The sequence below is a fragment of the Suricata suricatta genome, chromosome 14 (assembly GCF_006229205.1).
Source record: "Suricata suricatta isolate VVHF042 chromosome 14, meerkat_22Aug2017_6uvM2_HiC, whole genome shotgun sequence".
Classification (NCBI taxonomy): Eukaryota; Metazoa; Chordata; class Mammalia; order Carnivora; family Herpestidae; genus Suricata; species Suricata suricatta.
The window spans coordinates 72,081,662-72,109,479 of record NC_043713.1 but is presented as its reverse complement, the minus strand read 5'-3'; the positions used below and the strand labels follow the sequence as shown (position 1 = coordinate 72,109,479).

Genomic DNA, 27,818 nt, shown 5'->3' with positions numbered 1-27,818 from the left:
CGGGGTGAGGACAGGCTCTGACCTCGGCACTGGCTCTCTCCCAAGGTGTCGGTCCACACGGAGTCCTCCTGACCTCCCCCGTGGCTGGCTGTGCTCCAGCGGAGGAAAGGGCCCAGGAAGCGGGAGGCTATCCAGGCGGCTACACCTTCCGGGAAAGGGGACAGCAGCTCCAGGAAACAGAGATCCCATCTGGAGAGACTGGGGGGCATCTGCCCCACTCCCGGCTCTCTGCTGCCCTGGGGTGCGGAAGTGAAAGGTCCTCTTCCAGGGCCCAACCTCAGGTCGCCTACGGGGATTGTTTTCCGTGTCCATACCTTCCCTAGATGGGTACGTGAACATGTCATTCTAGGGTGGGTGACAGATTCTCTGCCTGTGTCAAGGCTGAAGGAGTAGGTCTGAGAGGGAAATTTCACAAAGCTGCAGAATTTGAATTTTGCTAACCACACCTCCCCGTGACGTCAAAGTGATAAAGCAGAACGAATGGAGGGTTCTTCCGGCCTTGTTCTCTCCGCTGTGAACCCCGCCGCGCTGGCCTGACGGTGCCGGGTGTTTCTGTAAAGGCGCGGAAACCACTCCCACAGAAGCATCACGTAACTTTTATTTTACACATCCACAATGCCTGTTCAACATACAGTGACTACTTCTACCGTTTATGGCATTTTTCTTCAGAGCACAGAAAGGTTAGTGACACACAAGTGTGCTACAGTGACGCGGGGCGGAGCGGACACCTGGGTCCCGAGCAGCTGCCGTGGGGTGCAGGCAAGCACACGCAGGCCGAGGGTGGGGTCCCCGCCCCTCAGCCTGGCTGCTCATCTGCTGACCCGGGGGCAGAGGGAGGGGGACCAAAGAGGCTCCTCCAGGATTGTCTTGGGCATAGGCCCCCAGTCCCCACCCACAAGGACCCCTTGACAACATGGGACCCACGCTGTTCTACTTTAACTGTAAGCTCTCACAATGTAATAAAACACTTCCCCAAATCTTAGACCAGCGTTTTCACTTAGACGGTTTTCCGGTATAAATATTGACCTTGGTTTGCCCTTCGTGCTCACATAAAAATCCGTTCCTCGTAGAACACGTTTGCCAACAGAGCTTGGACCAGCCAACGCGTCCTGTCAGCTCTTGGCTACACAGCTAACGGCATCCTTAACCACGGAATGTCTCAGGAACCTGTTTCGATCCCAGGAAAGCAAAGACTCAGAACAAAAAGGGTAGGAAAAGCGTAGAGACTGCCAGAAACAGGAGCTCAGACGGTGCAGATGCCCAAACAATCCGACTGTTCCACAGACTTACTCTTCACAGAAAGATTAAAAAAAACAATTCATAGGATGGCTTTTCCATTCCCATAGAAAACATCAAAACTGACATTCGCTTTAACTTTCTAAAAAAGTTCAACCCAAATGCCAGGGTTGGTGTTTAAAACTGAAACGGTACATAAAATATTTACGAAACCGTGTTTAAGCCCCCTTTCCCGTGCATTTAATAAACTCCAATGGCCTGGTAGGAGCGCCCCCCAATCACAACAGTTTAAAAAGCATCCACCGCCATACATACATGATGTTTAGGTTCAGTCAAGACTGTTTGAGAGTTTTAGTGGAGGCTTCGCTGCTGGATACAAAATAAAGGCCTATGACTGTCCTGAGAAGGGCAGCAGGTGCAAAGCCTAAGCTGTATAAACCATTTCAAAATGTAAACTCGTTTTTTTCGGAATACACGGTGGCAAAGGCTGCCCACATTAACACCTTTGGTATAAAACCCCAGCCACTCCCTCCCGCGCTCACGCCGCCCTCTAACTACTCTACCTACTCTAGTCGGAGCCACATCAGCCACAATGCACTTCTGTCCCTTTGCGGGCGCAGAGGAGACTGAGAGGTAGGTCACCGAGAGCGTCTGTCCTGCACGAGCAACGGTGCGGACAGCCGGGCTCCGGTGTGGGCCCCCTGCGCCCCACAAGCACACGTCCCCTCCCCAGTCGCACACGTCCCTTAAACATGAACACACACATGCAGCCGGACCACAAAGGGCCTGCACAGCCTCGCACTCCTGCTCACCGTGGCCACACTGTAAAGACATGAAGGGGATCTCCAGCGGGCGGGTGCCCTGACACTGCTGGTGTGGGTGGGCTTCCTGCCTGGATGCCAGGCTCGGGTGACAGGGCCAGGCCACATCCACTTTCTTAGCAAAGGGCAGGGCTTCTGAGACAGCCCAGCTTAACAGAGAAGAAGGCCGAAAGAAGAGGAAGGGATCCCAAGAAGCAGTGGTGTGTGAGCTCCACCTGTAACCGGGCCGGATGACCTTCCCAGCACGGGACTGGCCAGCAAAGAGGGCAGGGGGACAGGGCAGGGATCAGCGAAGGGGCCAGCACTCCATGCCAGGGGCAGTTCTGTCCTTGGCCAGGCATGTGGGATCCCAATGAGCACGGATCCCAGGTCAGCCCAGGTGGCAACAGGCCTGCCCTGACCCAGAGTGGGGCACCCAGAGTCAGGCCAGGCCAAGTTAGAGGCACGAGGCTCCTGGGTCCTGTCTTCCACGCCGCAAACTGCAATCATTTGCCAATAAGCTAGAGGCGCAAAATCCTGCTGCCGAAGGGGCTTTCGGCAAAACCCCGGACGGCCGCGAAGTCTAGACACAGGAGCCGGCAGCCAGTGTGCTGGGGTGGGGGGGGAGGAGACAACAAAACAGGATGCTCACAGGAACCTCTGGTGGCCACCGATGGCAGGATCCCCCTTGGGGCTGTCCAACTGAATGCCAAGGGAACGCCGCCCCAAAGCTGAAATAGGCAGTCCACGCCCACAAAAATAAATACTGCAAACAACATTTCTCACATCTGCTTCACACCCATTCACACTTTTTTCCGAGAACCCAGAAAGCCTGGCTCCAAGGAGTCCCCGATTCCTGTGGAAGGGGGAGACCTTGGACTCGGCTTGCTCAAGAACTAGGGTGCATTCGCCTGGGGAAAGACAGTCACCTGGTCGAAAAATATCAAAATAATTATCTGGCTGATTACAAAAGTATCCCCAGCCTCCGGGAGAAGTGGAAGGCGCCCGGAGCCTGCAGGAGTCGGAGTGAAGAGCAGGGGAGGCGGGAGGTGGGAGGCGGGAGGCGGGAGGCGGCTCGCTCGCTCGCTCACTGGTGGAGGTGCGCCCGGTCGTCCGGCCGCTTGATGTGGATGCGCCGCACGCGCTCGATCCGCTCCCGCTCCCGCTCCTCGTCCTCGTCCAGGTGGTGGGAACGGCCGGCCGCCCCGCCCGTGGCCTCCAGGAGCGCGTTGTCGGGTCCTCGGCCATCCTGGGCCTCGTACAGCAGGATGTTGAGGGTCTCCTCATAAATCCGGGCCTCTGGGAACTCCACCTGCGCCCCCACAACACACAAGGCAGGCAGGTTAGCATCACACACCCCCTCCACCACCCCTGCTGCCCCCTGGGAGGCAGGGCCTCTGGCTCCATCGGGCCCGGGGATGCCATTTAAGGCTGTCATTATTTTTAAAGCAGTTTTTATTTTCAATAGGCAATGCTTACACACGGTGCTTGACATGCAAGAAACAAAAGGGATGCAATGCAGATAAACGTGCGTCCACACGCTTCAGAACACACAAAAGGCGACCCACCACACACCCTCCACCTGCGGCTTGCCCCTAGCGCAGGAGAGCCCTCCACATCAGGGAGCTGGGAGAGCGCAAGAACGCGATGCGCCGATGAGGCCGATTCCAGCGTGTTCCTACGAACACCACACCTGCTCTCTTGCAGCTGCTCCAGGCCTCAGAGCAGCCCTTAAGGCTCCTTTCTGAGCACGGACCAGCTGGAAAGGACCTGACCCCTGCTGCGTGGTGAAGCTCTGTGACTGCCCGGTGCCCGCAAGGCTGCGGCGCCATGGACGAGAGTGTGGTGCACAAGTGGGTCCCGGGTCCTGACTCACAGAGACTTGGCTTTCAAGGGCAGGATTCGGAGGTTCTGAGAGAAATAGGAAGAGTGCAGTCCACTCTATTTCCCACAGAGGCCACACGACCAGGAGACAGAGTGGCTGAGGGCTAGGACAGAAATCATGGTGGCCAGACTGGGAGGAAAGACCAGTCTGGAGCAGCCTCTAACCAGTAGTGAGTTTATGGCTTCTCCCCCACCAGTAGTGTCCAGAGGGAGGTCAATGCAGCCAGTGACCCTGAAACTGGCCTCAGCTCAGAGAGCTCCAGAGGGGCCACCAGAGACTCCCAATACCCAGAGAGTGGAGGAAAGTTCTCGGTTTTCCTTTTTTCCTCCATTCTCTTGCACTCAACCCCACCCCAACCCCAAATCTTGTGGCAACAATGGTTGGAGCCTGGGAGAGTCCAAACTCTGAAGGGGATCCTTCCTTTCTAATTAGGAGAACTGTGGTCTCCTCAGGAGGGAGCGACTCTGGGCTACTATTTGCCCCTCGCTTCCTCATGCTGCTTGGCTCCAGGTCCGGGTAAAGTCACAGGCGGTGTGGCAGGGCGGGGAACTGAAGCCCAGCCTCCTGGCCAGGTGACTGAAACAGGGGAGCCCGGGGGAAGCAGAAAACAGCAAATGATTGTGCAGGAGGGGCGCTCAGGCAAGTAGCTGCCTGAGGGGGTGTGTGACCTCCTGGGCCTGGTCCCGGCTGTCCATCTGTCCCTCAACGGCATGCACAGAACTGAGCAATGGGACATAGCGCTGCCGCAGACACTGACGGGCCCTCAGCACGGCACGGACCTGATGGCTTTGCAAACTGGACTGTCATCGGAACCGCAACCCACAGCTGGTTGGAACTTGTGGCCTGAACCCAAGTGGGTCAACTGCCTACTAAAACAGTAAAAAAAAAAAAAAAAAAAAAAAAAAAAAAAAAAATTCTCTTTAGGATTTAAACAAGCTCTAAAGCCCTCTAATGTTCGCAATATCCAGGATACAATTAGAAAGTTCGTGGCATCAGTGAACAACCAGAAAAATCTCAACTCCTGAGGGAAAACAGGATCAACAGACGCCAGGTCCAGGACACAGGATGCTGGAATTACCTGACGAAGACTTGCAAGCAGCTATTACAAAAAGGCCCCACAAGGAAGGGTGAACTCGCTTAAAGCAAATACAAACACAGACCTCAGCAAGGCAACAGAAGATAGAAGAACCAGATGAGAATTGTTACTGAAAAATACAATAACTCTCTCTCTCTCACACACACACACACACACACACACACACACACACACACACCACACACAAACTTACTGGAAGGGCTTAATAACAGAATGGGGATGACAGAGAAAAGAGTCCATGAACTTGAAGATCGAGCAACAGAAGTGACAGTCTGAACAACAGAAGAAAGAAGACCAATCAAGGGCACAGCTCTGTGCTTTATTAGCACCAAGTCCCTAGTGAGTCGGAGTCGAGAACCAAGTGGATGATGTATACATTAACTATCTGGTTAAACTTTAATTTCATCAAGTCAAACCCTTTCCGGCTTAACCACAAAAGACAGTTACATGATGAAAGGAATTAGTAAAGCACTTGGAAGGTACCAAGAAAGATCTCAATTACACAAAAACCCCCAAAAGGAACAAACGTCAGTACAGTTACTTGAAACAACAAAATATGAGAGTCTGCTCCAAAGCACAGTCCCGAAGGCGTGGGCCAGAAGCAACTTACTCCTGCAGGAGCAGTCGTGCCCCCACATGACCCCCTGGAAAGCCAGGCATGTGCTTCCCCTGGAGAAAGGAAAGAGCCCTTGGGGACACGACAGCAGAGCAAAGGGAGCCGTGGCTAGGGGCCTGCCACCCTGAGCCCCACCTCAAGCCAATTTCAAAAGCACAAGCACAAGCTCGCTCCAGAACCTGCTGGCTAATCTATAAACGGTTGGGATCAGATCATGAGGCCTCTGAATCCTTTGCTCCTTGTTAAATTCTAAAAATGTGAAGTCAGTATTCTGAAGCTTAATCAGATTAATATGATGATGATCCTGTTACTATCCAAGGGCAAAGGCAACCCCGTGCATATAACAAAACCAAACTGACAAAGCGGGGAAGCTAATTACAGATGGAATTCGTGGCTCTACAAGACAGTTGACAGGACAAAGGAGGTAGGTGTCTTGCTGGTGTGGTAAAGGGAAGCGAGTGACTCTGGTCTCCCTGCTGTCTTTGTAAGAAAAAGAAACCTTAGGGGTTTTCCCTCCTTGGCTATCTTTAACTAGTATGTGCCTTTCAGGATACATTCCAAATACCAATGATAAACTGTTTTAAAAGTTAAAAAAAATGCTTACAACTCTGGTTTCTACTTTGGGTCTCATGTTCTGTCTTTTCTTTGGAGGCTAGCTCTAGAATCCCACACAACTGTGTGCTCCCAGGGCCTCAGTGAGGACAGGAACCTGAGTGGGTGACCTACAGTCTTGTGCATGAAAACCTGCCGGGCGGACCCACCGCAGGTCCCCGGGAATCGGGGTTCCCTTAGCAAGGTTCTGAAGGAAGTGACAAAGTGTCCTGGGGGACTTGTGTTTCGAAAAGAGGAAGAAAACCGAGCTGCAGAGCCCAAGAAAGGAAAGCAAGCAGAAGACCTCCAGGAAGCAAAGCTTAGATAACAGAGGGCCTGATCTCCCACGGCACGTGGTGGCAGTACTGGCTGGGAGAGGGTGATGCGGAAGCAGGTCCACAGAGTCCCGATGAGTCAGGAAGTGGTGTGCTCAGAAGGAAGCCAACAAGCCTGGGCGTTAAGGGATGCCAAGCCGGCCCCGTGTGAGCGCAGGGCCACGCCAGGTCAGTGGGGCAGAGGAGGGCACAGCGATGGCAGGAAGTCATAGGTCATGACTAGAAAGCCAAGGTCAAGCTCTTGAAGGTAGCCCTGTTCTCTGATGACTGAGATGGGGTAGGGCCACGCTGGTGGGAAACAGTGCTGCTGTGGAACACTGTCCTGTCACCGGCAGGAGACCATGCAGGTGGTGGGGTGACAGAGGTATGAGGATTCATCTGCATCAACGCTTACAGCCAAGGGACCTGGGTGCAGTAGGACTGTCCCTAGTTGCTAACCCCCAGAACAAAGTGCTATTCTGTTTCTCTAAGACCCTGGGACCCTCCAGTGCCCAAAAGACAACAAGCATTTTCACAATGAGCCATCCTGCATCAAGGAAAGCATTTTCAAAGCCCTTCCCCCTTTAGGTCTATTTTGCTCAAGGGGAAGGGGAAGTGGTACAGATTTCAACGAGCCACCCACAGCCGTTCCCTGGAAGCGCTTACCTTGGTCTGTTTCTTCTCAGTGGCATAGACGATGGAGGTGCAGCAGACCTCGGCGATCTTGCGGCCCTGCCCGTAAAAGGACCAGCAGCAAATTTCATCCCCAATGACGTCCTTTATGAACAGGACCCTTCCATTAAAGCGCAGGGAGAGCTTGTCAAAGAGCTCAATGTTTTTCAACATATTGTCGTCAGAATTGCTGCAAAAGAGCATTTGGTAAGGGGACCGCAGGCTGGTCCTAATGGCAGCTGTGTTTCCCATCCTGTTCCAACCTCCCGAGGATCCCGGGAGGAGGGTACCGTAGCCCCCACTGCTCCACCAAGGAAAGGGAGGGCCACACAAAACAGGCAACTGCCCAAGGACAAAATGTCAGAGCCCGGCCTCAAGAGGGACAGCTCTGGCCCCTAAGCCCGTGCTCCTAACCAGCATGCCAGAGCGGATGCTCGGCTGGGCTCTGCCGCAGCCAGAGACGAAATGTGAAAAACCCGGTGCCTGCGGCAGAGGCACCAGGTGGGGAATGTGGGCGGAACCCCACAAGTGGCAGGACGGGGCCGCGCAAGATACACTCTTCATCTTGGGTCAATTCTTGGGTTTCCCACGGGGCGGGGCCCCTCTGTCTGAGACTACATGGTCTCAGGAGCTAGAAGGCATTCTAGAAACCTGTATATATTGCTGGTGGGAATGTGAAATGGTGCAGGTGCTTTGGAAAAAGTCTGGCAGGTCAGCAAATTACCACAGCTAGGGTTACCATGGGCCCAGCAATTCCACTCCTCAGTATACCCAAGAGAAACAAAAACTTCTGTCCACACAGAAACGTGTGTTACGAATGTGCTATGAGTGTTGATAGCAGAGTTCACGATGCCCCTCCCCCCCACCCCGCCAAAGCAGAAACAACTCTGATCATCCATCAGCTGATGAACGGATCAGCGACACACAGGAGATACCCACAGGCTGGGGTATTATTCAGCCCTAAAAAGGAAGGAGGGATTGATACACAAGGATGAACCCTGAAAATATGAAAGTGAAAAGAAGTCGGTCACAAAAAATGTGTTGTAGGAGCCTGTTTACAGGAAGGGTCCAGAGCGGGCAAATCCACACAAGCAGAGAGGGCAGTGTCTGCCAAGGGTTGGGGGGCAGGGGGAGGTGCTGGAGTAGCTGGCAAGGGCCTTCTTTCTGAGGCGATGAGAATGTTCACAAAGCAGGTGCGTGCTGGTGGCTGAGCAGGTCTGTAAACACACTAAACGTCACTGAGTTATATACTCCAAGAGGCCACGGCATGTGTGCATTCAATCTCCTGTCCTCTGTCACCCTGGGCACCCTCGCGGTACAGAGAGCCCCCCCGCCCCCCCGGAAGGTAAGAGAGGGGCTGGGCCTGGCGAGTGCGGGCGGCTTTCATCGCTGACACCTCACCTGGTATACGAGTATTTGTTGTTACTTCTGTTGTAGAGCAGCTTCACGGCTGGCTGCGGGTTGTTTTAAAAGAAGAAAGAAGAGAGTCACTTGGAGCGGAGGCACAGAGGAAGTGGGTTTCCCACGGGGCGGGGCCCTGCCACCAGGCCCAGGGGGCAGCTGAGCACAGCCTGTGGGGCGGGGGCGGGCAGGGAGGGAGACAGCAGGGGCCAGTTCTGGGGGAAGGGGTTCCCTTCCTCAGGCACTTATATAGGTTTCAATTTCAAAACTTAATTCGTGATTTCAGCAGCCAAAGAAACGCCACAGGGGCGCTTCCAATGTACCTTATTTGAAGTCGCTATAAGCTTCTGCTCTTCCTTGGATGAGGTGATGACAGGAACTTTGCAGAAAGGCTCGTAAGTGTCTTTGTTCTGCTGGAACAAAACATGCTTTCAGCCTAGGAGGCTTGCCCAGCATCGGATTATTTAGGCCGGCCTGCGGGTAAAGGCGGGCTCTGGCGAGGGAAGATGGAGCCGCCAGCACTGGGAAGAGAGGAGGGTTCTTACCACCAGTGAGCTGGGGGCAGGGGGAAGCCGGCCAGGAGTCGAGTTCTCTAGTAGGTCAGGGCGCTCAGTAAATCCTAACAAGGAGGACACACTTCTGCCACCCAGGGAGCCACTTGAAAATAAACTCTAAACACAGCAGACAAAATACGATTGTGTCGAAACACCTAACACCCCACTGCAATACCTGTGCAAGAACTTAGAAAGTATAAGCCTACAAGGAGAAGAACCGGAAAGGAGAGGTCAGCAGACAAAAGATGCCAAAAATCTGAGGCTGGGGAGCAGATGAGGAGTAACTGAAGAGAAAGAGAAAGCTGAAACCTGCATCAGCAGATGGGAAAGAATCCTGGAGGTTTTCAAAGAAAAGCCCTGACGGCTGGTGAGCAAAGGGCCAGAGTAGAGGACTGCTGGCCAGGCAGCAGACACGCCGGTGGGAACCCCCCAAACATATCCCCTTCCCCTGGTGGGAGAAAGGTCTGCCTCCTGGAGCAGGTTGTATGGGTGAGGACAGGGCTGAGCTGCTCTTCTAAAAACAGGGGGATTAAGTGAACGGTCAACACACTCAACGGTGAGCTCCAGCTCCCAGCTCCTTCCCCCACTCAGATCACAGAAGACGGCCAGTCAGGCTCATACCCACCAGGCAGGAGAGTGGAGGATTCCTCCACAGGGATCCAATCTGTCCAGGAAAAGGCTTACAGATCGGACACTGGGGATTCCTATGGAAAGAGCCTTTTCATCCACCACCGAAGCCCTGACGCCCGCTGGACGAGGCCCACCCACGCACATACATACAGTTTTCAGAACCCTGCTCTTCAATTTTAACTGTGCAAAGATCATCAGATTATATGTGGAAAGCCTCTCAATGGTGAGACTGAAATCAAAACAAAGAGAAAAAGTAAGGGAAGGAGCCTGATGACACAGGCCCAGAAAGAAAATTTCAAATAGTATCATCAGATGAAGAGCACATAGGGAATCCTACCAAACAGATCAGTGTTCTATATAAAACAGCACGCAAAGAACATGAAAAGGCTCTTGGAAATTAGAAATATGATCATAGGAATGAAAAGTTCGACACAAGGGTTGAAAAGATAAAACTGAAGAAAACCTCTGGGAAAGTAGAACAGAAAGATAAAAGCGACAGGAACTGGGAGGAAATCAGTCCTAGAGATTTAAGCCTTTTTAAAATTTTATTTATTTTTTTGAGAGACACTGAGAGAGAGAGAGACAGTGAGAGCAGGGGAGGGGCAGAGAGAGGGAGACACAGGATCGGAAGCAGGCTCCAGGCGCTGAGCTCTCAGCACAGAGCCCGATGCGGGGCTCGAACCCACAAAGTGGGAGATCACGGCCCGAGCTGAAGCCGGCCGCTCAGCCGACTGAGCCACTAGAAAGGGAACCTGGAGGCCGTGTCTCTAAGACAAAGATGAAACAGAGTCACTGGTGTGTCTAAACACATCCACAGGAGACCGATCTTTCTGACCATTTAGGGATGAATCAGAGAAATGTACTTAGGAAACCAAGAAGACAAAACAATGAGGCAGTCACTAACTCTGGCAAACTGAAAAGCTGCACAATAAAAATTTTCATTGTATACTCTGTGGCTCAACTGTTAACAATACTTAGACACTGCAATGTAAACCTGAATACTGATTTAACCAAGGCTGTGTACACCAAACACTACATATTGGGAAAACGGGAGAAGGAACACAAGTATCTAAGTTTGGTAGTGGTTGGTGGTAGTGCATGAGCGAAAATTTAATTGTTGTATAGCAATACCAGCAGATGATGCTGAAAACCGAAATGTCAATAAATAGTGGTGGAAGAAATACGAGAGTAAACAGAACTATTCATTCAAAGAATTAACAGAGGAGAAAGATATGATGTACATACATTACCTCAACAAACAGAAAAATGAGGGGTACCTGGGTGGCTCAGTCAGTTCAGCATTCAACTCTGGGCTTCGGCTCAGGTCATAATCTTATGGTTTGTGAGGTTGAGCCCCGAGCTTGGGATTCTCTCTCCCCCTCTCCCTTTCCCTCTCTCTGCCCCCTTCTCTCTCATGCACACATGCATGCGTGCTCTCTCAAAATAAATAGATAAACATTAAACATAAAAATAAAAATACTGAAGTCAAGGCTATGGCATTCAGTTAGATTTACAGTGAGCTCACAGACTCAGGTAGAGGTGGCCCAGGGAAACAGCAGCTCCCCAAGGAGCTAGGCAGTCTGGGTACTGCTCGAGTGGAGGGCCAGACAGACGTGTGACCTGAGGGAGGCACCAACAAGAGCCTCATGTACACAGATCCAACTCCCATGGCAATATGAAGGGACCCTTCTGATCTTGTGCCATGTTGGAACTTTGCTTGAAATAAATGGCCGCTGGCTAAGTCTAGAAGTAGTTTGGCTTTATAGGGATTCTGCCATCACCAAAGTTGACCCCAATGACCCTAACCCAGGTCCAGCAGAGGAGAGAGGGATGTCTGAGTCTGCAGAGATTATAGGAGGCTCCCAACAGTGACCAGTGGAATGAGAATAAGTCCTGAGATGGGTCCAGAAAACTGATCAAGTTTTACATCCCAAAGCTCAGTACTGAAGGGTTTCAATGTACACGAGACGACCCAGCACCACGGTGACAGAGCGCAGTTAGGTGGCCTAAGGGCGACAGGGAAGCCTTTAACGGGCTCCCGACCCAAGGAGAGAGAAACTCCAGGGTTCCGTGTGAACCCCCACATCTCAGTGAGGGAGGAACTGCCCCCCATTTAGTAGAGGAGGAAAATAAAAAAGGCAGGCAAGTCCAGTACCTCCCCACCCCTCTGGGGAGAAAGGGGGATACTTACTTGTAAGGCTGCCTGGCATTCCTCCACCAGGCCCTGGACCAGGTAGTACTTGGCTTCTGCCAGCAGCTCCTCGATCTCCCGGCGGCTCTCGGGCAAGGGGACAGCCCCGTCACGAAGGTAGTTGAGTATCGTACCGAAGTGCTTCCCACACCGGTCGATGAGGATCCAGCCTGCAGCGGCACGAGTACAAAGGGAGGGCCTAGTTACGTGGGCACACATCTCTTGGAAGGTGCCAAGGACTGGGGTGTCTCTTGGCTCCCTCCCCCTCCGAGGGAAGAGCAGGACCGCACGGGGGCCTAGCTGTCAGCAAAGGGCTGACTGAGCCCTGCCCGGGAAGCATCGCAGTGGTTCTAGGCCCTGCTGGCTGGAGGCCACCGCAACCACGCACTCATCTGGTCTCAGGTTCTTTTGGATGCTAGGACCCCTGGGGCCTAAAAGCAGGTTTCTAAAGAACCCTCAAAAATCCCTTAGACATCCCAAGAGTGCACAACATCTGGATAAAATGGGTTCAAATAACCACACCCCAATGATTGGGGAAAAGCGAGAGGTAAAAATACCTACTCCCTCTTTCTACCATGTTTTCAGATTGTCCAATGACAGAGCCGTTCCTAAGGAGGCAGAAGACCACAACCTGTGACTCCCAAGAGGGATCCCCACCGCCTCCCCGTCAGCACCACCATGGGACCTTCCACCCTCAACTCCCCACACAGGGCCTTACTGGCTAGTGACAGTGACTGTAGAGGAGATGGTGACCCCGACAGACCCCACCCCAGGCAGCAGAGTGTAACACGGAGAGATGGAACTCGCTTTCATGAACTACGGCCAAACACGCTGACTGCTGACCAGAGCCACGCACAGTGAGATGCTCCTGGGGGTTGAGGCCAGCAAGCAACACCTTCCTTCGGATTCTCGATGGCCTCTCGAGTCTGGGCACTGGTCTGATATACCTCCACTAGGGACCCCCAGGTTTCCACAGCTCATCTTCAGAAAAGCAAATACTCCAGGGCAGGGGGGGTGAGGTGGAAATCACAGGAGGAAACAAGACTGGAGTCTGGAAGCAGAGCGACTGAAAGGAGTGGCTGGAATGAAGCAAAGCTGTGCTACATCTCGTATGTCTCAACAGAAGCCAGGAGGATCTAGAAAGAAGCCAGTAGAGGAGAGCCCCCTCCCCCAGGGCAGCAGGGCAGCCCCAGCAAGGGTTTCCCTAGGTCTCCTGTCCCACATTACCGATGAGGGGACACCAGTGCACAGGGCAGTTGAGTCTAGGCAGGGACCAGAAATTTTAGGCCCCACTTCAACTCGTCCGTTGCTCAGACTGGGAGAGGGGCCCACGCTTCCACCACTAACACCACAGGACCCGGGCCCAGGGCCCCTCTGACACCTGCACAAAAGCCCAGAGCAGCAAAGACACCTCTTTCATATCCAGAGTCACAAGTCTGTCCACTGCCCCCTTCCCAGACCTGGCCCTGCCAAGTGTGCTCTTGGGGTTTTAGGGCGCCAACTGGTATTTGCCACAACCACCAGGAGAGTTTGGAAGGAGGCCTGTTTCCATATTCCCATCTGGCAAACTCCTCAGTCCAACCCTCAGGTCAAAGGTCCGGTCTTGCCCCTCCAGAGGCCTGCACTTGGCACTTCTACAAGGCTGTGGTTTCCGGAGCACAGGGGGAGGCACCCTTCCCAGGGTGGCAAACACAATGCAAACGTGTGGCCTGGAGTCAAACGCTGGCTTCAAGGAAGGAAGAGGCCTTTGCAGGCATGGTAAATCACATCACCCTGACAGTGACCGCTGGACATTACCCACCGCTTCTTTCTACATGAGACAGTGATGCATGGGTGTGGTTTCTGCCACGCAGCTCTACTGCCTCCAGGGGCCGTGAGCAAGCAGCAGGGGTGAGTGGAGGTGGGCCCAGGCTAGAGGCTGAGTGGAGCGCACATGCCCTGCCCCTGGGGACAGGGGATGGGGGCTCTTCCTCGCTCGAGCAGAGAGGGCCAGGCAGGAATGTGGGCCCAGGGCCACAGGGAGCCTCTGATATTCCAAGAGAAGCCAGAAATGCAGGTTTCTCCGGGAAACCTCCTGATGTTTAAATAACAGTAAAGCAAAATGTCATTAATCCACTCTAGAGCAAATAAGACCTCTCTGCAGGCCACCAGCTTGCGACCTCTCTGCTACCCTGGATGATCAAGTGCTTTCCCTCCAGTGAGTGGACAAGGTATGGAAGGACCACGCTATCTTCCCCACAGTTCTTTCAGAGGGAGGCTCGAGTCCCCTGAATCGTTCACAGATGACATCAGAGCTCAGAGAGGTTTAGGGATAGTCCCAGGTTGGGTAAGCAGGACTAGATCACAAAAAGCAAGTAGGAAATTCACAGGAAAGCTCCTTTTCACCAGGATTGAGAAGACGAGTAGAATCTCAGTCTTCAAAGAAATGGCAACAAGTTTAACTCGGCAACTCGGGGAAGAAAACGTCCACGTTCTGCCTTTGATGCACGGACAACTTAGCCTGCTCGGAAAGAGCAGGGGCCCCTCAAATCAATTATCCAAGTGACAGTCCGGAGTTTCCATAAACGAGCAGGCAGACCGTGACACTGGGCACCAGCTCAAGAATGCCGTCAGGAAATGCTTGTGGTGAAGGAATCATACTTTGGACAAATAAGGGCAAAGGAGCAAGGCACGCTCGCCATGAGGTTTCAATTAGCATTTTGATTTTAAAATATTTTAGTTGCTTTCAAAGCCAGAATCAACCCCCTTAGAAACAGTTCAAATGCCCAGCACGTAGAAAAGTGAATGGAAGTCCAGCAGCTCCTGGCTTGCAGGGCACCTTTCCGGACGCCATGGAGCACGCAGGCCATTTCAGAAGCTGTACAAGTCAGGGCAGCCTGGGGTCCGGCGGCCCGTCCAGCTGGGCTGAAGAGCAGAACAGGCAGGCACAGAGCAGGAGGCTCTGGAACAGTCTGGGAGATGCAACACGGCCAGTGGTTAAAAGCAGGCGCCTCGTTAGAAATTCAGTTCTGCCGCCTATTTGCTGGATGACACAGGTGTTTCACCAAACCTCTCTGTCCTCCAGTGTCCTCTCCTAAAACTGGTCCCCCACAGGGCAGGCACACTGAGAGAATGTACTGGAAACACATAGCACAATGCTGGGTCTGTTGGCAGCACTCAAATGAGGTCTCTGACAATGAGCCCTTCACACATCTCTTCATCATCGCTGGAGGACAGAGCAGTAGCAGTTTCCAGAGGGGACAGACACAGTCCAGCCCACAGGAGAGTCTGAGTGGCTTCCAGGGTAACCCAGGAAGGCTTCTCTCAAGGACAGGGGACTGGGCGACAAGGCCTGCCTCCTTGTGCTGGCAGCTGCACACCGCGTGCTTCTTGCTCCTCTCCCTGCCCCCCACCTCTGGGGGCAGGGGGCTTCACTGACCTCTCTCAGCATCCCAAGGTATTGAAACCATTTTTGTGGTTCCCAAACTTGCCTGTTCATAAGCCACCTGCGGTAGCTGTTACATATAGAGTCCAGGAAGCTGCTCCATCCCTGAACCAGAGTCTCCGGGGCAGGGTTCCTCCGCCCCGGCACTAGTGACATTTTGGACCAGGTTCTCCTGTGTTATGGAGGGACTGACCTGGGCATTGTAGGGTATTTAGCAGCATCGATGGTCACTATCCACCAGAGGCCAGCAGCCCTCCTACCCCCAAACTGTGACAACCAGAAACGTCTCTGGACACTGCCAGATGGCCCCTGAGGAATCATCCCTGGTAGAGCACCAAGGAGGTAGATCAAAGACCTAAATGTAAAAAAAAAAAGCAATGTAAAAACTCTGAGGTATCAAAAAAACATCATTAAAAAGGCTGTCACGAGGGGTGCCTGTGGGGCTCAGTCAGTTAAGCCTCCGACTTCAGCTCAGGTCAGATCTCACGTTTGTGGGTTCGAGCCCTGCATCACGCTCTGTGCTGACAGCTAGCTCAGAGCCTGGAGCCTGCTTCTGGTTCTGTGTCTCCGTCTCTCTCTGCCCCTCCCCCTCTCATGCTCTGTCTCTCTCTGTATCAAAAATAAATAAAACATTAAAAAAATTAATAAAAAAAAAGGCCATCACGAGACAGACTGGGAGAAGATATTTACAACATAAAGTCATAAAGAAATGGGATCCAGGATATAGATTTTCACAAAGCAGTGAGAAAAAAAAAAAGGAAAACAGGAACATGTGTAAGTAAGATGCAATCAGGCAGCTAGACGATGACACACAAATGACCCATACACATAAAAAGATGCTCAATGGACTAGAAATTAGGAAACATTAAATAAGACGACAGAGTACCAGCTCACAACTGTCAGATTGGCGATAATTGAGAGGTTCGACCATGCCCGGTGTTGGCAAAAATTCAGACCGCTGTGGGGAGTGTAAACTGGCCCAACAACTAATACCTAATCAAGCCAAGGATGCCTTCCCGGATTTCCCTTCTGCAAATAAGCTCCTGGAGAGAACCCCCAGGGACGGGCAAGGTCGTAAATGCAGTAGCCCTGGGTTTAGAGTCTTTTCATTCACCACAATAAGAACAGGACTCTCCCTGTGCCCCGTGACATGGCAAAGGTAGGGAAGTGGCGTCCAGAATAAGCTCACACCCGCCAGGGCGTGTTTGAGGAGGGCAATGTCCCTAACGGAAGCCTTCTAAACAGCCATCACCAGGGTACGGAGCCGTAAACCACAGTATATTCTCCCAACAGAACACAACCCCCGGTGTTTGGACCAGAGCTACGTGTCACTCGTGGCTAGATTCCACAAGCCTGACGCCACAGCAGCAAAGAGGCTACAAACAACGTAACACCGTTTATGAAATGTTGAAAAACACACCAACCCTGCCTTGTTTGGGGACAGAAAGGGTACAGCAAGAGGAATTCACTCCGCATTCACATCAGTGGCTTTTACCACCGGACGCACAGCAGCCTCCCCTGCAGAGCCCCTCAAAGCCCTAACACCCTTCCCCCTCCAACCACACAACTGCCCAAGTACACTGGGCTCTCTGGGGGGGTGGGGGTGGGAACCCAGGCAGCAGGATTTAGCTCCCAGGTGACTCACTATTCGGCCAAGGTTGAAATTCACCTAGTGACCCCAAAGTCAGGTCAGCGGTTACTTCTGGAAGGGAGAGAGGCAAACAAAAAAGGTAAAGAGAGGCCACATGGGCCCAGCCAATATTTTATTTCTTGTCTGAGTGGGGGTGATGTGGAGAACAAAGGCAAAAGAAATGTAGAAAAAATTAAATCTCTTTGCACCTTGCAGCCTATTGACAGGTACTTGAGACACAGCTTAGCTGCCTCCAAGTGGAAACCCACCTCCTGGTTCCTGTAAGTCTTCAATAACATATAAAAATCCATTTGGGGGGCTCCTGGGTGGCTCAGTCAAACATCTGACTCTTGGTTTCAGCTCAAGTCATGATCTCACAGGTTCATGGGTTTGAGCCCTGCATGGGGCTCTGTGCTGACAGTGCAGAGCCTGCTTGGGATCCTCTCTCCCTGCTCCTCCCCTCTCCCCCCACTTGTGAGCGAGGGTGTACTCACACACTCTCTCGCTCTCTCAAAAATAAATAAATACACTTAAAAAAAAATCCATTTGGAAACTTCCTTTATCTCTACCCCCCCCAAACACATGTTAGCAATTATCCTGCAAGCACATGGCTCACTGATACACATCTGAAGGGTCTCATACCTACTAGATAGTAGTCAATGACCTTATCTTAACAACAGCTCGCCCCTCTAGGTCCTGGAAGCCTGGCTTCCAAATTCTTTAGAGACTTAGCCTATCCCTAACCGCCCCCCAACTTAAAAGTATATAATCATCACTCCTCGCAATCCCAGTGCAGCTCTTTCTGCCCACGGGCCCTGACTCCGTGCTTTAACAAAACCAGCTTCTCTGCACCAAGATGTCTCAAGAATTCTTTCTTTACCGTTTGCTCCCAGACCCTAACGCTTCACTCCGGGGGCAAGAGGGGGTTTGCCATTTACAAGCTCTCGCGGCAGTTCATCATTTTACAGAAGAGGGCACTCCAACTTAGGGCGGGAAGCCTGGGGGTCACAGGGGAGCCACCAGGTACTACGGTCTTCCCACGTACTACACCAGACCTCCCCCTGGCTTTCAAGGAGACGTGTGCTGCCAATAAGACTGCTGACTCTGTTCTTTGATCTGGTTCGCACGCTCCCTCATTCCAAGAACAGACCAGCAACCATGGGGGAATCAGGGCAGGCGGCAGGAAGTGCTATACCAACAGGGATCAAACAGGCAACTAACCGCCGGCGAGCCCTAAGGCAGAGCCCTTGTTAAGGCAGGTGCCACATAAATCCGCGCTGACAAGGAGCCAGGTAAACACCCCAGCACTGGAAGAGCCGTGCCTTTCTGGGGAGGAGTCTGGGGGAGGCCTGCTCACTGCCAGAGTCTCGGCTGTCTTAGAAAAGCCACCCTTTGGGGGGAACGTGCAGAGCGAACAGCCACGAAGCCAAGGGGGGCCACTTCTCTCCGGGGGCTGAGACCTGCTTCTCCACAGCCCCTCACAGGGCCCCTCCTCCACCTGGCCACCTCATCCCAGCAGGCCAGACCAGGAGTCAACAGGGCCCATTTTCGGCATCTCGCAGCTGCCGGGCAATCCACCAGGAAATTCCTAACGTTAGTGTCCTCCCTCAATTCTGTAACAATCCTGAAAAGCACTACCATTCCCAGCTTCGAAAAGAGGAAACAGGTTCAGAGAAAGTCACCTGCCCAATGTCCCACTACCAGTAAATGACAACTGAGCCTAAATTAGCCCAGTGGCTGATACACACAGAAACAGCTCCGTCAACGTTAGTTGTAAAAGTTCCCAGGGGACAGAGCCAGGACTCAAACCTGGTCCTTCTCACTCCAACACCTAAACCTACTCACTCCAAACCTCCCCGATTAGGAGCTGAGTGGCACAAAACTCTGACAGGCAGAAGGACACGGAGAGGGAGGGAGTCCACCACCCATCCTGGGCCCCAGGTCCTCTCCAGAAGCAACCGGGCCCTCATGCATGCTTCAGGTTCCTAGCAGCTCACCACACTGCTGCTCCACGCCCCTGGAGCCCCTGTGCCTCGGCCAGTAGGCCGCAGCGCTGCATCCGCTGGTCTCACTGAGCTGCTCCGGATGCTTTGGCCTGCTGGTGGCAAATCTCACTGAAGCCTAGGGTGAAGCTAGGAGATGCTGGGCATCTACCCATGTGTGCAGACCCAAGGGTGTGTCCGAAGGCAACACTGAGATCCCCAGCCAGGCTGTGCAATGTACTCACCAGAGGCCAACGGGACCGCCCTGCCCAGCACGGTGCGGGCTGGGAGACTGGACACAAAGCTGCCAGGTGACCTATGTGGGCTGCTGTGCTCACGTGGCCAAGGGGCTGGGCCCGCAGCAAACCAAGGACCTCCAGAGTAAGGGCCAGCATGCCCTGAACTCAGTAGCTTTTATTTTTAGTCCCATAGCTTTTAAAATGCGGTACTATGAACTTTTCATGATAGGCAGAGGGTTGGAACGCCAGGTGAGCTCTGAGAAAATGGCCAATATTGGAGTGCCCAAGACAGCCCTGCTTCCTGCACAGGAAGCACTGGGGACAGGACAGCCTCTAGCAGCTGTCCCAAGCAGGACCCCTGGTGCTGTCCCCGCGTTTTTCCCAGTTGGGGGATCTGAGAGCTGGGGGACTGGCTCTTCCACAGCGTGGCATCAAGGCAACCAAGCGAAGGCTTTCAAAGGAGATGAGGCTCCAACTTCACTTCCAAAGTGACTCCACCACTTTTCCTGAGCCCCACCCCCCCACCCCAGAGACTGGGTAGGGCGGAAGAAAAACTACAACAACCGAGTTCTCAGATAAGGTCTGTTTCCTTCGGCAGCTGGGGCGCTATTGTCTCCGTCTGTCTCCACAAATACTCCCGGGGCAAGGCTGGGTGCGGCACAGCGAAGGGGATCCTCCCACTCATAAAAAGCTCTGAGCTTCTGGGTGAGACACAGAAGGAAGCTCTGGGGTTCCAACCTCCTTCACCTGATGCCTGGCCAGACACTCAAACTCACAGGAAGCTCAGGGACCAGACCCTCCAGCCCCGCAGCAGCCGAGCTGCAGCCAAGACACAGGGGGAAACACCCTTGATAGCGATCGGCTCAAGCTTCCGCCCTCTTAGGATCAGGCTGAGAGTCCCCAATCCCACCTACTTGTAGCAAAACCCACCTTCCCAGGAACTGGGTGGGAAGCCAGGGGCAGCAGCACAGCAGCCAACCTCAGACAGGTAAGGGAGGGGACGGCCAGGTCTTAAGCAACGTTCGGCCAAAGAAGTGAGCCTCCTGTGACCTGGCCGGTGAACCCAGGGGAAGAATGTCCCCCCTTGCCAAGTGCTCTTGGATTGCTCCAGGTGGGTAGGAAACAGTTGCGGTAAGGTCACGGTCGCTTGAAAAAATTCTTTGCCTTTTACTAATGTGACTTTCCGTGAGAAAAAAGTAAAAAGAAAAACATGCCCTGAATACACACCTATTGAATACTATGCACCAACAGCCCCATGAGGAGGGCATCACCAATGGGGAAATGAGAACAGGTTCAACAACCATTAGGCTCACCAGATACCAAACCCAGGTCTGAGTCCCTGTCAGGGCCCCATCCCAGGACGACAAGGGTCCAGGGAACACACTCGTGCCTCTCTCACACTGGAGTTCCACTCTCACGTCACAGAATTGTCACTTGAGAACAGGCAGGGAAACGACTAGGGCAGCAAGTGCAGCCACCATTTTACAGAGCTGCGTCCTGGAGGTGGGAAGTGACTTTCTCAAAGTCACACAGCAAATTAACAACGAAGTCAGGACTGTGGGTCCCCACCAAGGTGACCCCGGCTCATCTTCACATCTCAGCTTACACGTCGCTTCCCCGGGGAAACCCTCCTTCACAACACGCCCCGGACTACATCTGCCCTGCCAGTTACATGTTCCCCAGGTCCCCTGCACACTGGGAGAACGTGGGCACAACTGCCATTTCACTTTGGCCATTCTGAGAACGAAGGGAACCAGCAGGAAGTCCTCATACCACGGCAGTTAGTGGTAAGCTCGTGCTCACGGGTTCAGCAGGTGAGGTCAGTATATGAGCGAACACTGGGGCACATCGGACAGCAGCTTACAGCACTGCCTGGGTGTCTCCCAGGGCCCCGAGGGCAGGCTTACCTTCGCTGTCAGTGAGCACCTCCATGCGCCCGCTGAACATGGCTTTCAGCATGGTGTCCTGCTTGGTCAGCGTCTGCATGGTGGTGTAGTAGAGGGCTCCGCCCACATTCAGCTTCACGTACTTGGAGCTGGGGCTGGTGCCCTTGAAGGAAGTGGTGCGGGTAGCAGCCGCTGGCACCGCTGAGCTCACCACACTTTCTCCTGACATCTCTTCCTGCCAGTGGAGAAGACACACGGTCACCAGAGTCACAGCACCCGGCCTGGTTTACCTTTCAGCCTGTGGCTGAATCTGACCTCCCGGTGTGTTGTGCTTGGCCCAACTATATACTGCATTTAAAACTCAAGATGGCTCTGAAGGTTGACGACACAGGAGAGTTCACAAAAAAAAAATCGGGATTTCTGGCTTCTCTTAAAATTAAAGACTGAATAGGTCAGCAGAGCAACAACTGGTGAGAGGTGGTGTACTGACTGCCCCAAACCCCACCCAGACAGCTCATATACTGACCTCACCTGCTGAACCCGTGAGCACGAGCTTACCACTAACTGGCGTGGCATGAGGACTTCCTGCCAGTTCCTCATAGAAGCCAACACCGGGGCACATCCGACAGCAGCTTAGAGCACTGCCTGGGTGTCTCTCGGTCTCATTGCCACATGCCACTGAATGGCAGAAAGTGCTACCTTTCAGCTGAACTACAAGTGAAATTAGCTTTTACGAATTCAGTGGGGTCCCAGCTACCACTCCTGATACTTCCTGTTGGGGGGAGAGGGGAAAGTGTTTCTGAGGATGGAACAGACATTAAAAACGCTTGGAAGCAAGTTATTGCAAAACAGAGACTTCCTGTACTAGCGCCTCCCAAAACAGCAAGATCCAATGACAGTCTCCTTAATGGCACTGCCAGCTCGTGTGTCCATCTCAAAGAAATGGATGCACTGATTTAAGCAGACCTAGGAAGGAGACTGGGAGCTGGCACACGTGTACCTAAAGAAAACATCTCTTCAACAGTAAAAGTTTGTGGCAGGAGAAGATGTCTGAGAGTGGGCTGAATCTTTGATCGATCCGGGGCTCAGCAAAACGGGAGGCAGCTGACGGGCAGGACCTGGCCTGGCACTCCTATCTGGGCCTTGATGTTCCCACTGAACATGAACAATTCATAGCATGTCACCATCTGACAAAGCCACTCAGTAGCTGACGGATCAAGACACAAACAAGACTACCCCGTAATTATATCCGAACAGAGACAAAAACAAGAACGTCGACCCAAAACACAAAAATGACCAAACATCCCCATATCCTGACTAATGTGACTCACTGCTGCGGCTGCTTTACCAGTTAGAGCTTTAGTCCCATTCCATTCTTCCCACTTTCGAAGTAGGAATTACACAGACCCAGTAAGATTGACCCTCCTTCCTGACAGCATTCAATACAAACCAAAGCCCTGCTTCCCTGAATCCTCCCGCAAATCGCCCGAGCAAGCCCCACTCCTCTTTCTCAGATGCTCACTTCCTCACTGCAACTTTGACTATAGGCATACCCCTGGGGGCTTCGACAACACAAAACTTTAAAAAAACAAAAAACAAAAAAACAAAAACGATTCCCTGATCCTGGAAAAGGATTTTTAAAAATTCTTCATGCCTTTCTATCTTTTCTGGATCTCCCACAAATAACATGTATTACATGTATGATGGGTAAATACAAATGTTATTTTTCAATGGGAGAAGGGACTAAGGAGCGGCAACCTGCTGCCCATCAATCAGTAATGGCAGATGCAATGACCCACCTTCTTGACCACCATCCCCGCCAAAAGAGTTGCCCAGAAATCACCCACAGAAGGACTCAGGTCAGGGCCCTGCAGAATGACAGGAAGAATGGGCTTCTGGGGAGAAAAGTGTTTTTTCAAGAAAGTGTCCTGCTTCATCAAGTGAATGTATCATAAGAAGGCACGTTTTCAGAAGCTCAAGCTTAACTCACCAGGGGTCTCTGTGGCCTAATGCCAAACATAAAAGAAGCAGACAAAGCAATGATCCCTCCCCTCCAGCTTTCCTTTGAAATCAGTCCCCAGAAACCCTACACTAATGGTTATCACCAACCATTCCCACCAGAAAAATTCTGTCTGTGGGATGACAGAAGTAGCTGGTGAAATAAAGAGTTTCTAAAAACTCACAGACCTAGGGTGGAGGGTGGGGGAAATAAAGGCTTACAGTTGTGGGGTTGGGGGGGACAAGGGGGGACAGTTAGGGAAAATGGCTCCAAAATGGAAACACTTTTTAAAGTACCTTTTCAGATCTAATTTACACAAACATAAGTGTTTTAGGAAATGATCTGGCATTTTGTAAGGTACCTACACGAAACAGACAAAATAATCAAAGTATACGCCAATTTACTTTTACTTTCCAATACCTTTTCAAAGATAATTTGCACACAAAAAAGCGTATTTTAAGTGCACAGTTTGAAGAGTTTGGGCCAGTATATGCATCTGTATAGCCAGTACTCCAATCCAGACAGAGAACACTTTCATGGTTCTAGAAGGCCCCTCCATGCCTTTTCCCACTCCTGCGCCCAGAAGATACCAGTTTTCATCTCTGCCACCACACTCGACCACTCGAAATCTAAACAATGCTGGGAGACAGCTAGTGGTATTTCCACCTCATAGCTTTGGAGACCACATCCCAGAGTTCAGTCACTTCCCAAAAGGCGTTGGTGCTGGCAGTGGGTCAGTCAGTGACAGAGCAAGTAAAAGACGTGGGCAAGTCCAAGTCTTGTCTGGCCTTGAGCCCATGATTTTCTCAACATTCATGCTTGAAATATACGGAGCTACAACATGTAAACTGAGAAAGGAGGGCAGGGCCCTCCTTTCTTTATAAAGTGTTAAAAAAAAAAAAAAAGCTTTGACAATAGATGGGAGGCAATGTGTGGCTAAGGGCTTGGGTTTGGACATTAGACCTGAATTTGAGCACCCAGTCCTGCCACTGATCAGCTGTGGGAGCCTGGGCGAGTCACTGGAATCTGGTCTCGTCTATCGAACAGGGACAACGGCAGTGTCCCCCTCCAGGACTGCTGCGAGGGATGCCACAGAGCACTCAGCAGGCCTCTGGCTCAGAGCAAACACTCAAACACAAAGGACTCATGCTATTATTATTTCAGAATGCTCTCAAAGTCTCAAATGATCTTCTCTGAAGACCATGCCCATCTCTATGGACACACATCCAAATTACTAAGAGATAAAGGCAGAAACTATCCTGATCTAGCCTTGAGACTCCAGAATACACCAAAACAAAACAAAACAAAAGCTCCAGACTTTTCCGGAGTCCACCCTTCCGAAGGTCAGTCACCTCAGTACCAGGAAAGGCCCTTGGATAAATGGTTCTGACCAAGTTCAGGTCCCTGGGCCCACACGGCACTGAGCCAAGGACACACGAAGCAGCAGTGAGAAGCCTCTCAATAGCACACCTCTCTAAAGAAGACTCCTGGCCATTGCTACTGGGATCCTGCCTTTTAACTTGTTTCAAAGATTTGATTTCGTCATTCATGAGGTTGGGGAGGTGGGGCAGGAGAGAGCAAAACTGATTATGAGAAACAAAGATGGAATTCATACTTGAGGTCTTGGTTACCAATCATATTCTATCAGAAAAGTTGGATCCAATTAGATAAGTCAAGGCTGGGGCGCCTGGGTGGCTCAGTCAGTTGGGCCTCCGACTTCAGCTCAGGGCAGATCTCACGCTCGTGGGTTCGAGCCCCGCGTCGGGCTCTGTGCTGACAGCCAGCTCAGAGCCTGGAGCCTGCTTCCGGTTCTGTGCCTCCTTCTCTCTCTGCCCCTCCCCCTCTCATGCTCTGTCTCTCTCTGTATCAAAAATAAATAAAACATTAAAAAAAAAATTAAAAAAAAAAAAAAAAGATAAGTCAAGGCTTCTCTCTTTCCCCTAAATCTCCTGTTGTTGACTCTGAACAGTGGCTCTCCACTCCAAAAAAAAAAAAAAAAAAAAACAAAAAAAACACAAACGTACTGACTGCAGGGTCCTATCCACGCAAATTCTTACACAACTGGTCTGGAGGCATGGCCTGGGCAAAAGAATTTTTTTAAACTCCTCCAGGTGTTTCCAATGTGCACCTAAGATTGCAACCTACTGCTCGAAATAGTTCTGTGCACCTTCACTAGGCTACTATTGACTTCATCATCTTGGAGAAGCTCCCCAACGTCCTGTTGTATTGGCGCAGCGAATTCCTGACCACACAGAAAAATAAACCAAAGCATTATAAGCAGAAGCTGGCCCCAATCTCACAGCTTCAGAGCCACAGACAGGAAGTAACCTTATACGTACTTAGAAAACAAAAATCAGCCTGAGGGGGAGAAGTGTTGACTTGCAAAGAGGCCCCGGGCAGGTACAATCGGAACAAAGGCACCAACTTTGTCTCCCTTGGATGTTTTCTACGAAGCTCTCTGTGGAACTGTGTCCTGTGTGTGTGTGTGTGTGTGTGTGTGTGTGTGTGTGATGGGGGAGACGTGCACGTGGAAAGTCTGATCAAAAGTGTGAGGAACCTAGGTAACAGTCTCCGTTCCACCTCTTCCGGTGTGAGGTTGAGACAAGTGTTTTTGACAGACTCTCAGTTTCCTAACTTGTAAAATGAAGCAAAGACCATAATCTTCACAATAACCTTCAGGGAATGTTAAAGTACTTGGCAACTGGTCCTTAGCGTAGTTTCCTTTCGGTCCCTTCAAGCTTCCTTAAGGGGAGGTCCCAGCTCCGGCGTTAACTACAGTCACCTGGGTGCACCTTCCGCCTGGGCCCCAACCTGGGCCAATTAATCAGAATCACCGTAGGGCAAGGGCAGCTCAGCAGTATTTAAGAAGCTCTTCAGGTCATTCTAACGTGTGGCCCCGGCTAAGAGCCACAGAGGAAGGGGTTCCTTTAACCAGCTTGGTCTCAAGTCAGTACCTCAAGGCTAATTCTAGAACTTCCCCAAACTCAGGGCCCTGCTATCACTTGAGAAAGTCTGCTGTTCCATTTCCACCAAACTAAACAGAGTCAGCCGCATAACTGTAGCATTATTTTGCATCCAAAACTTGCTTAGAGGGCAGCGGTTGCTATTTCCAAGCATTCTGCCGAATTACATTCTCTTCATTAGTGTTACCCTGCAAACGATTGGCCGATTTCTCTCAGGAATCTAGTCAGGAAGAGATGATCACCAATTCCACTTTTGGCGGGAGAAGATTAGGAATCAACTATACGGGTCCTCTGACTCAGGCCCCTTTCATCACAGTCCAAATTAAGAAATCCCTAATCTCCTGCAGGGTTTGTTAAATAGATTGATGGGCCCGACCGCCAGACTGATTCAGCAGTCAGTGGAAGGGCTTGAAAAGTTGGCCATTTCTAGCAAGTTCCCAGGTGACGCTGCTGCTACAGCTAGTAGTCTAGGGACTAGATTGAGAACCACTGGTTTAAGGCCTTTATCATCCTTCAGGTGGTCCTTATTTTGAATAAAATGGAGCCAAGTCAGAATGGCTAAGTTTTCTGTACCAGGGTCCTTGAAATTTATCTTCCCTAAAGACTGCATTTTCCAGTTAAAGACAGGAGGCAAAGAAGCAGAAGAGCTAGGCTGAACTTTGGTCATTCCCAGGGCCGATGAGCTACGTAAGGAACAGACCCTTAAAGGATCACATGCTAAGAGAAACCTTCCTACAGCTGGGTGACAGACATCCATTCCCAGCTCCTTAGGTGTGGCCACCTCGGGTCTCGACGAAGTGACTAAATAGGTACCAAGACACAAGCTAAAGGCGCTGGACTCCGTGGCAATGGGACCCTGACCTCAGGCCCTGGCATCCCTTCAAGAGCTGGGTGCACACCTGCCCTCCAGCTCCTTCTATTTCCTCTCCACGCTTCACTAATCTTTGTTCTGAATCACCTGCAAGGCCCTTCCCCACTTCCCCAAAACCCAGGCGCTCAGCCACAATTTCCAAAACTCCCAAACGCTCCGCCCCCAAGGAATCCTTGTCGCTCTCTCCTAACCTAACCATTCTCTTTCGAAACACCCTCTCACCGTCATTTTCCACACCAATGTCCATCTTCAACGACCCCTTTGTTCTCTTCATGAAAACCAATCTCATTTCCAATGAGCACTCAGGCCTCAGAGACAACCTGACTCACCCACACACATACCTACCCCCCCCAAGTCCAAATGCTCTTTCCCGATCCCCAACAGCCAGGGACCGACACCCCCGCCTCCTCCAAACACATACATAAACAATTATTCACAAAAGCCCTTCCCCCACGCTCAGCCTCGCCCCCCTCCAATCCCCCAACCGCCTCTGCCCTTTCGCGACTCCCCTCATCGCAACCGCCCCCCTCGGCCCCTTCCCCCTCTACTGTGCCCCAGCCAAGCTCTCTCGGCCGCCCAGAGCCCACAGGTAGTGGGCACCGCCCTCCCTACCATGAAAAGTCGGAGGACGCCGGAGTCTCCAAACGCTGACTGAGAGAGGCAGGAAACACCCAGCTCCCGCAAGCCGGGGGGCAGAGGCGGGGCGAGGGCGGGAACTTCCGCTGCCGCAGCCCGCTTCCGCCCCGCAGAGGGCAACGTCTCAAAGGGTCCGTCGGGAGCCTAGACATTGGCTGCGTTCCTTCCAACCTTCCCGTCTGGAGCGGGTTGCATCTCCTCT

The 27,818-nt window shown here is 52.0% G+C and overlaps 1 protein-coding gene across 2 annotated transcripts; it reads right to left on the bottom strand.

Annotated features, from left to right (window-relative positions):
- Positions 1–576: 576 nt before the first annotated feature.
- On the bottom strand, positions 577–27,670 carry KCTD10 (potassium channel tetramerization domain containing 10). Of its 2 annotated transcripts, none has more exons than XM_029922278.1 (7): positions 27,593–27,670; positions 21,169–21,382; positions 11,987–12,156; positions 8,935–9,024; positions 8,612–8,664; positions 7,205–7,400; positions 577–3,348 (listed from the first exon to the last, which is right to left on the bottom strand). In XM_029922278.1, the coding sequence occupies exons 1-7, from the start codon at positions 27,593–27,595 to the stop codon at positions 3,124–3,126; spliced, it is 951 nt and encodes a 316-aa protein (XP_029778138.1). In that variant the 5' UTR covers positions 27,596–27,670; the 3' UTR covers positions 577–3,123. The 2 variants fall into 2 exon arrangements, with proteins under 2 accessions (XP_029778138.1, XP_029778139.1); XM_029922279.1 differs by having other exon boundaries at positions 8,935–9,021.
- Positions 27,671–27,818: the final 148 nt, after the last annotated feature.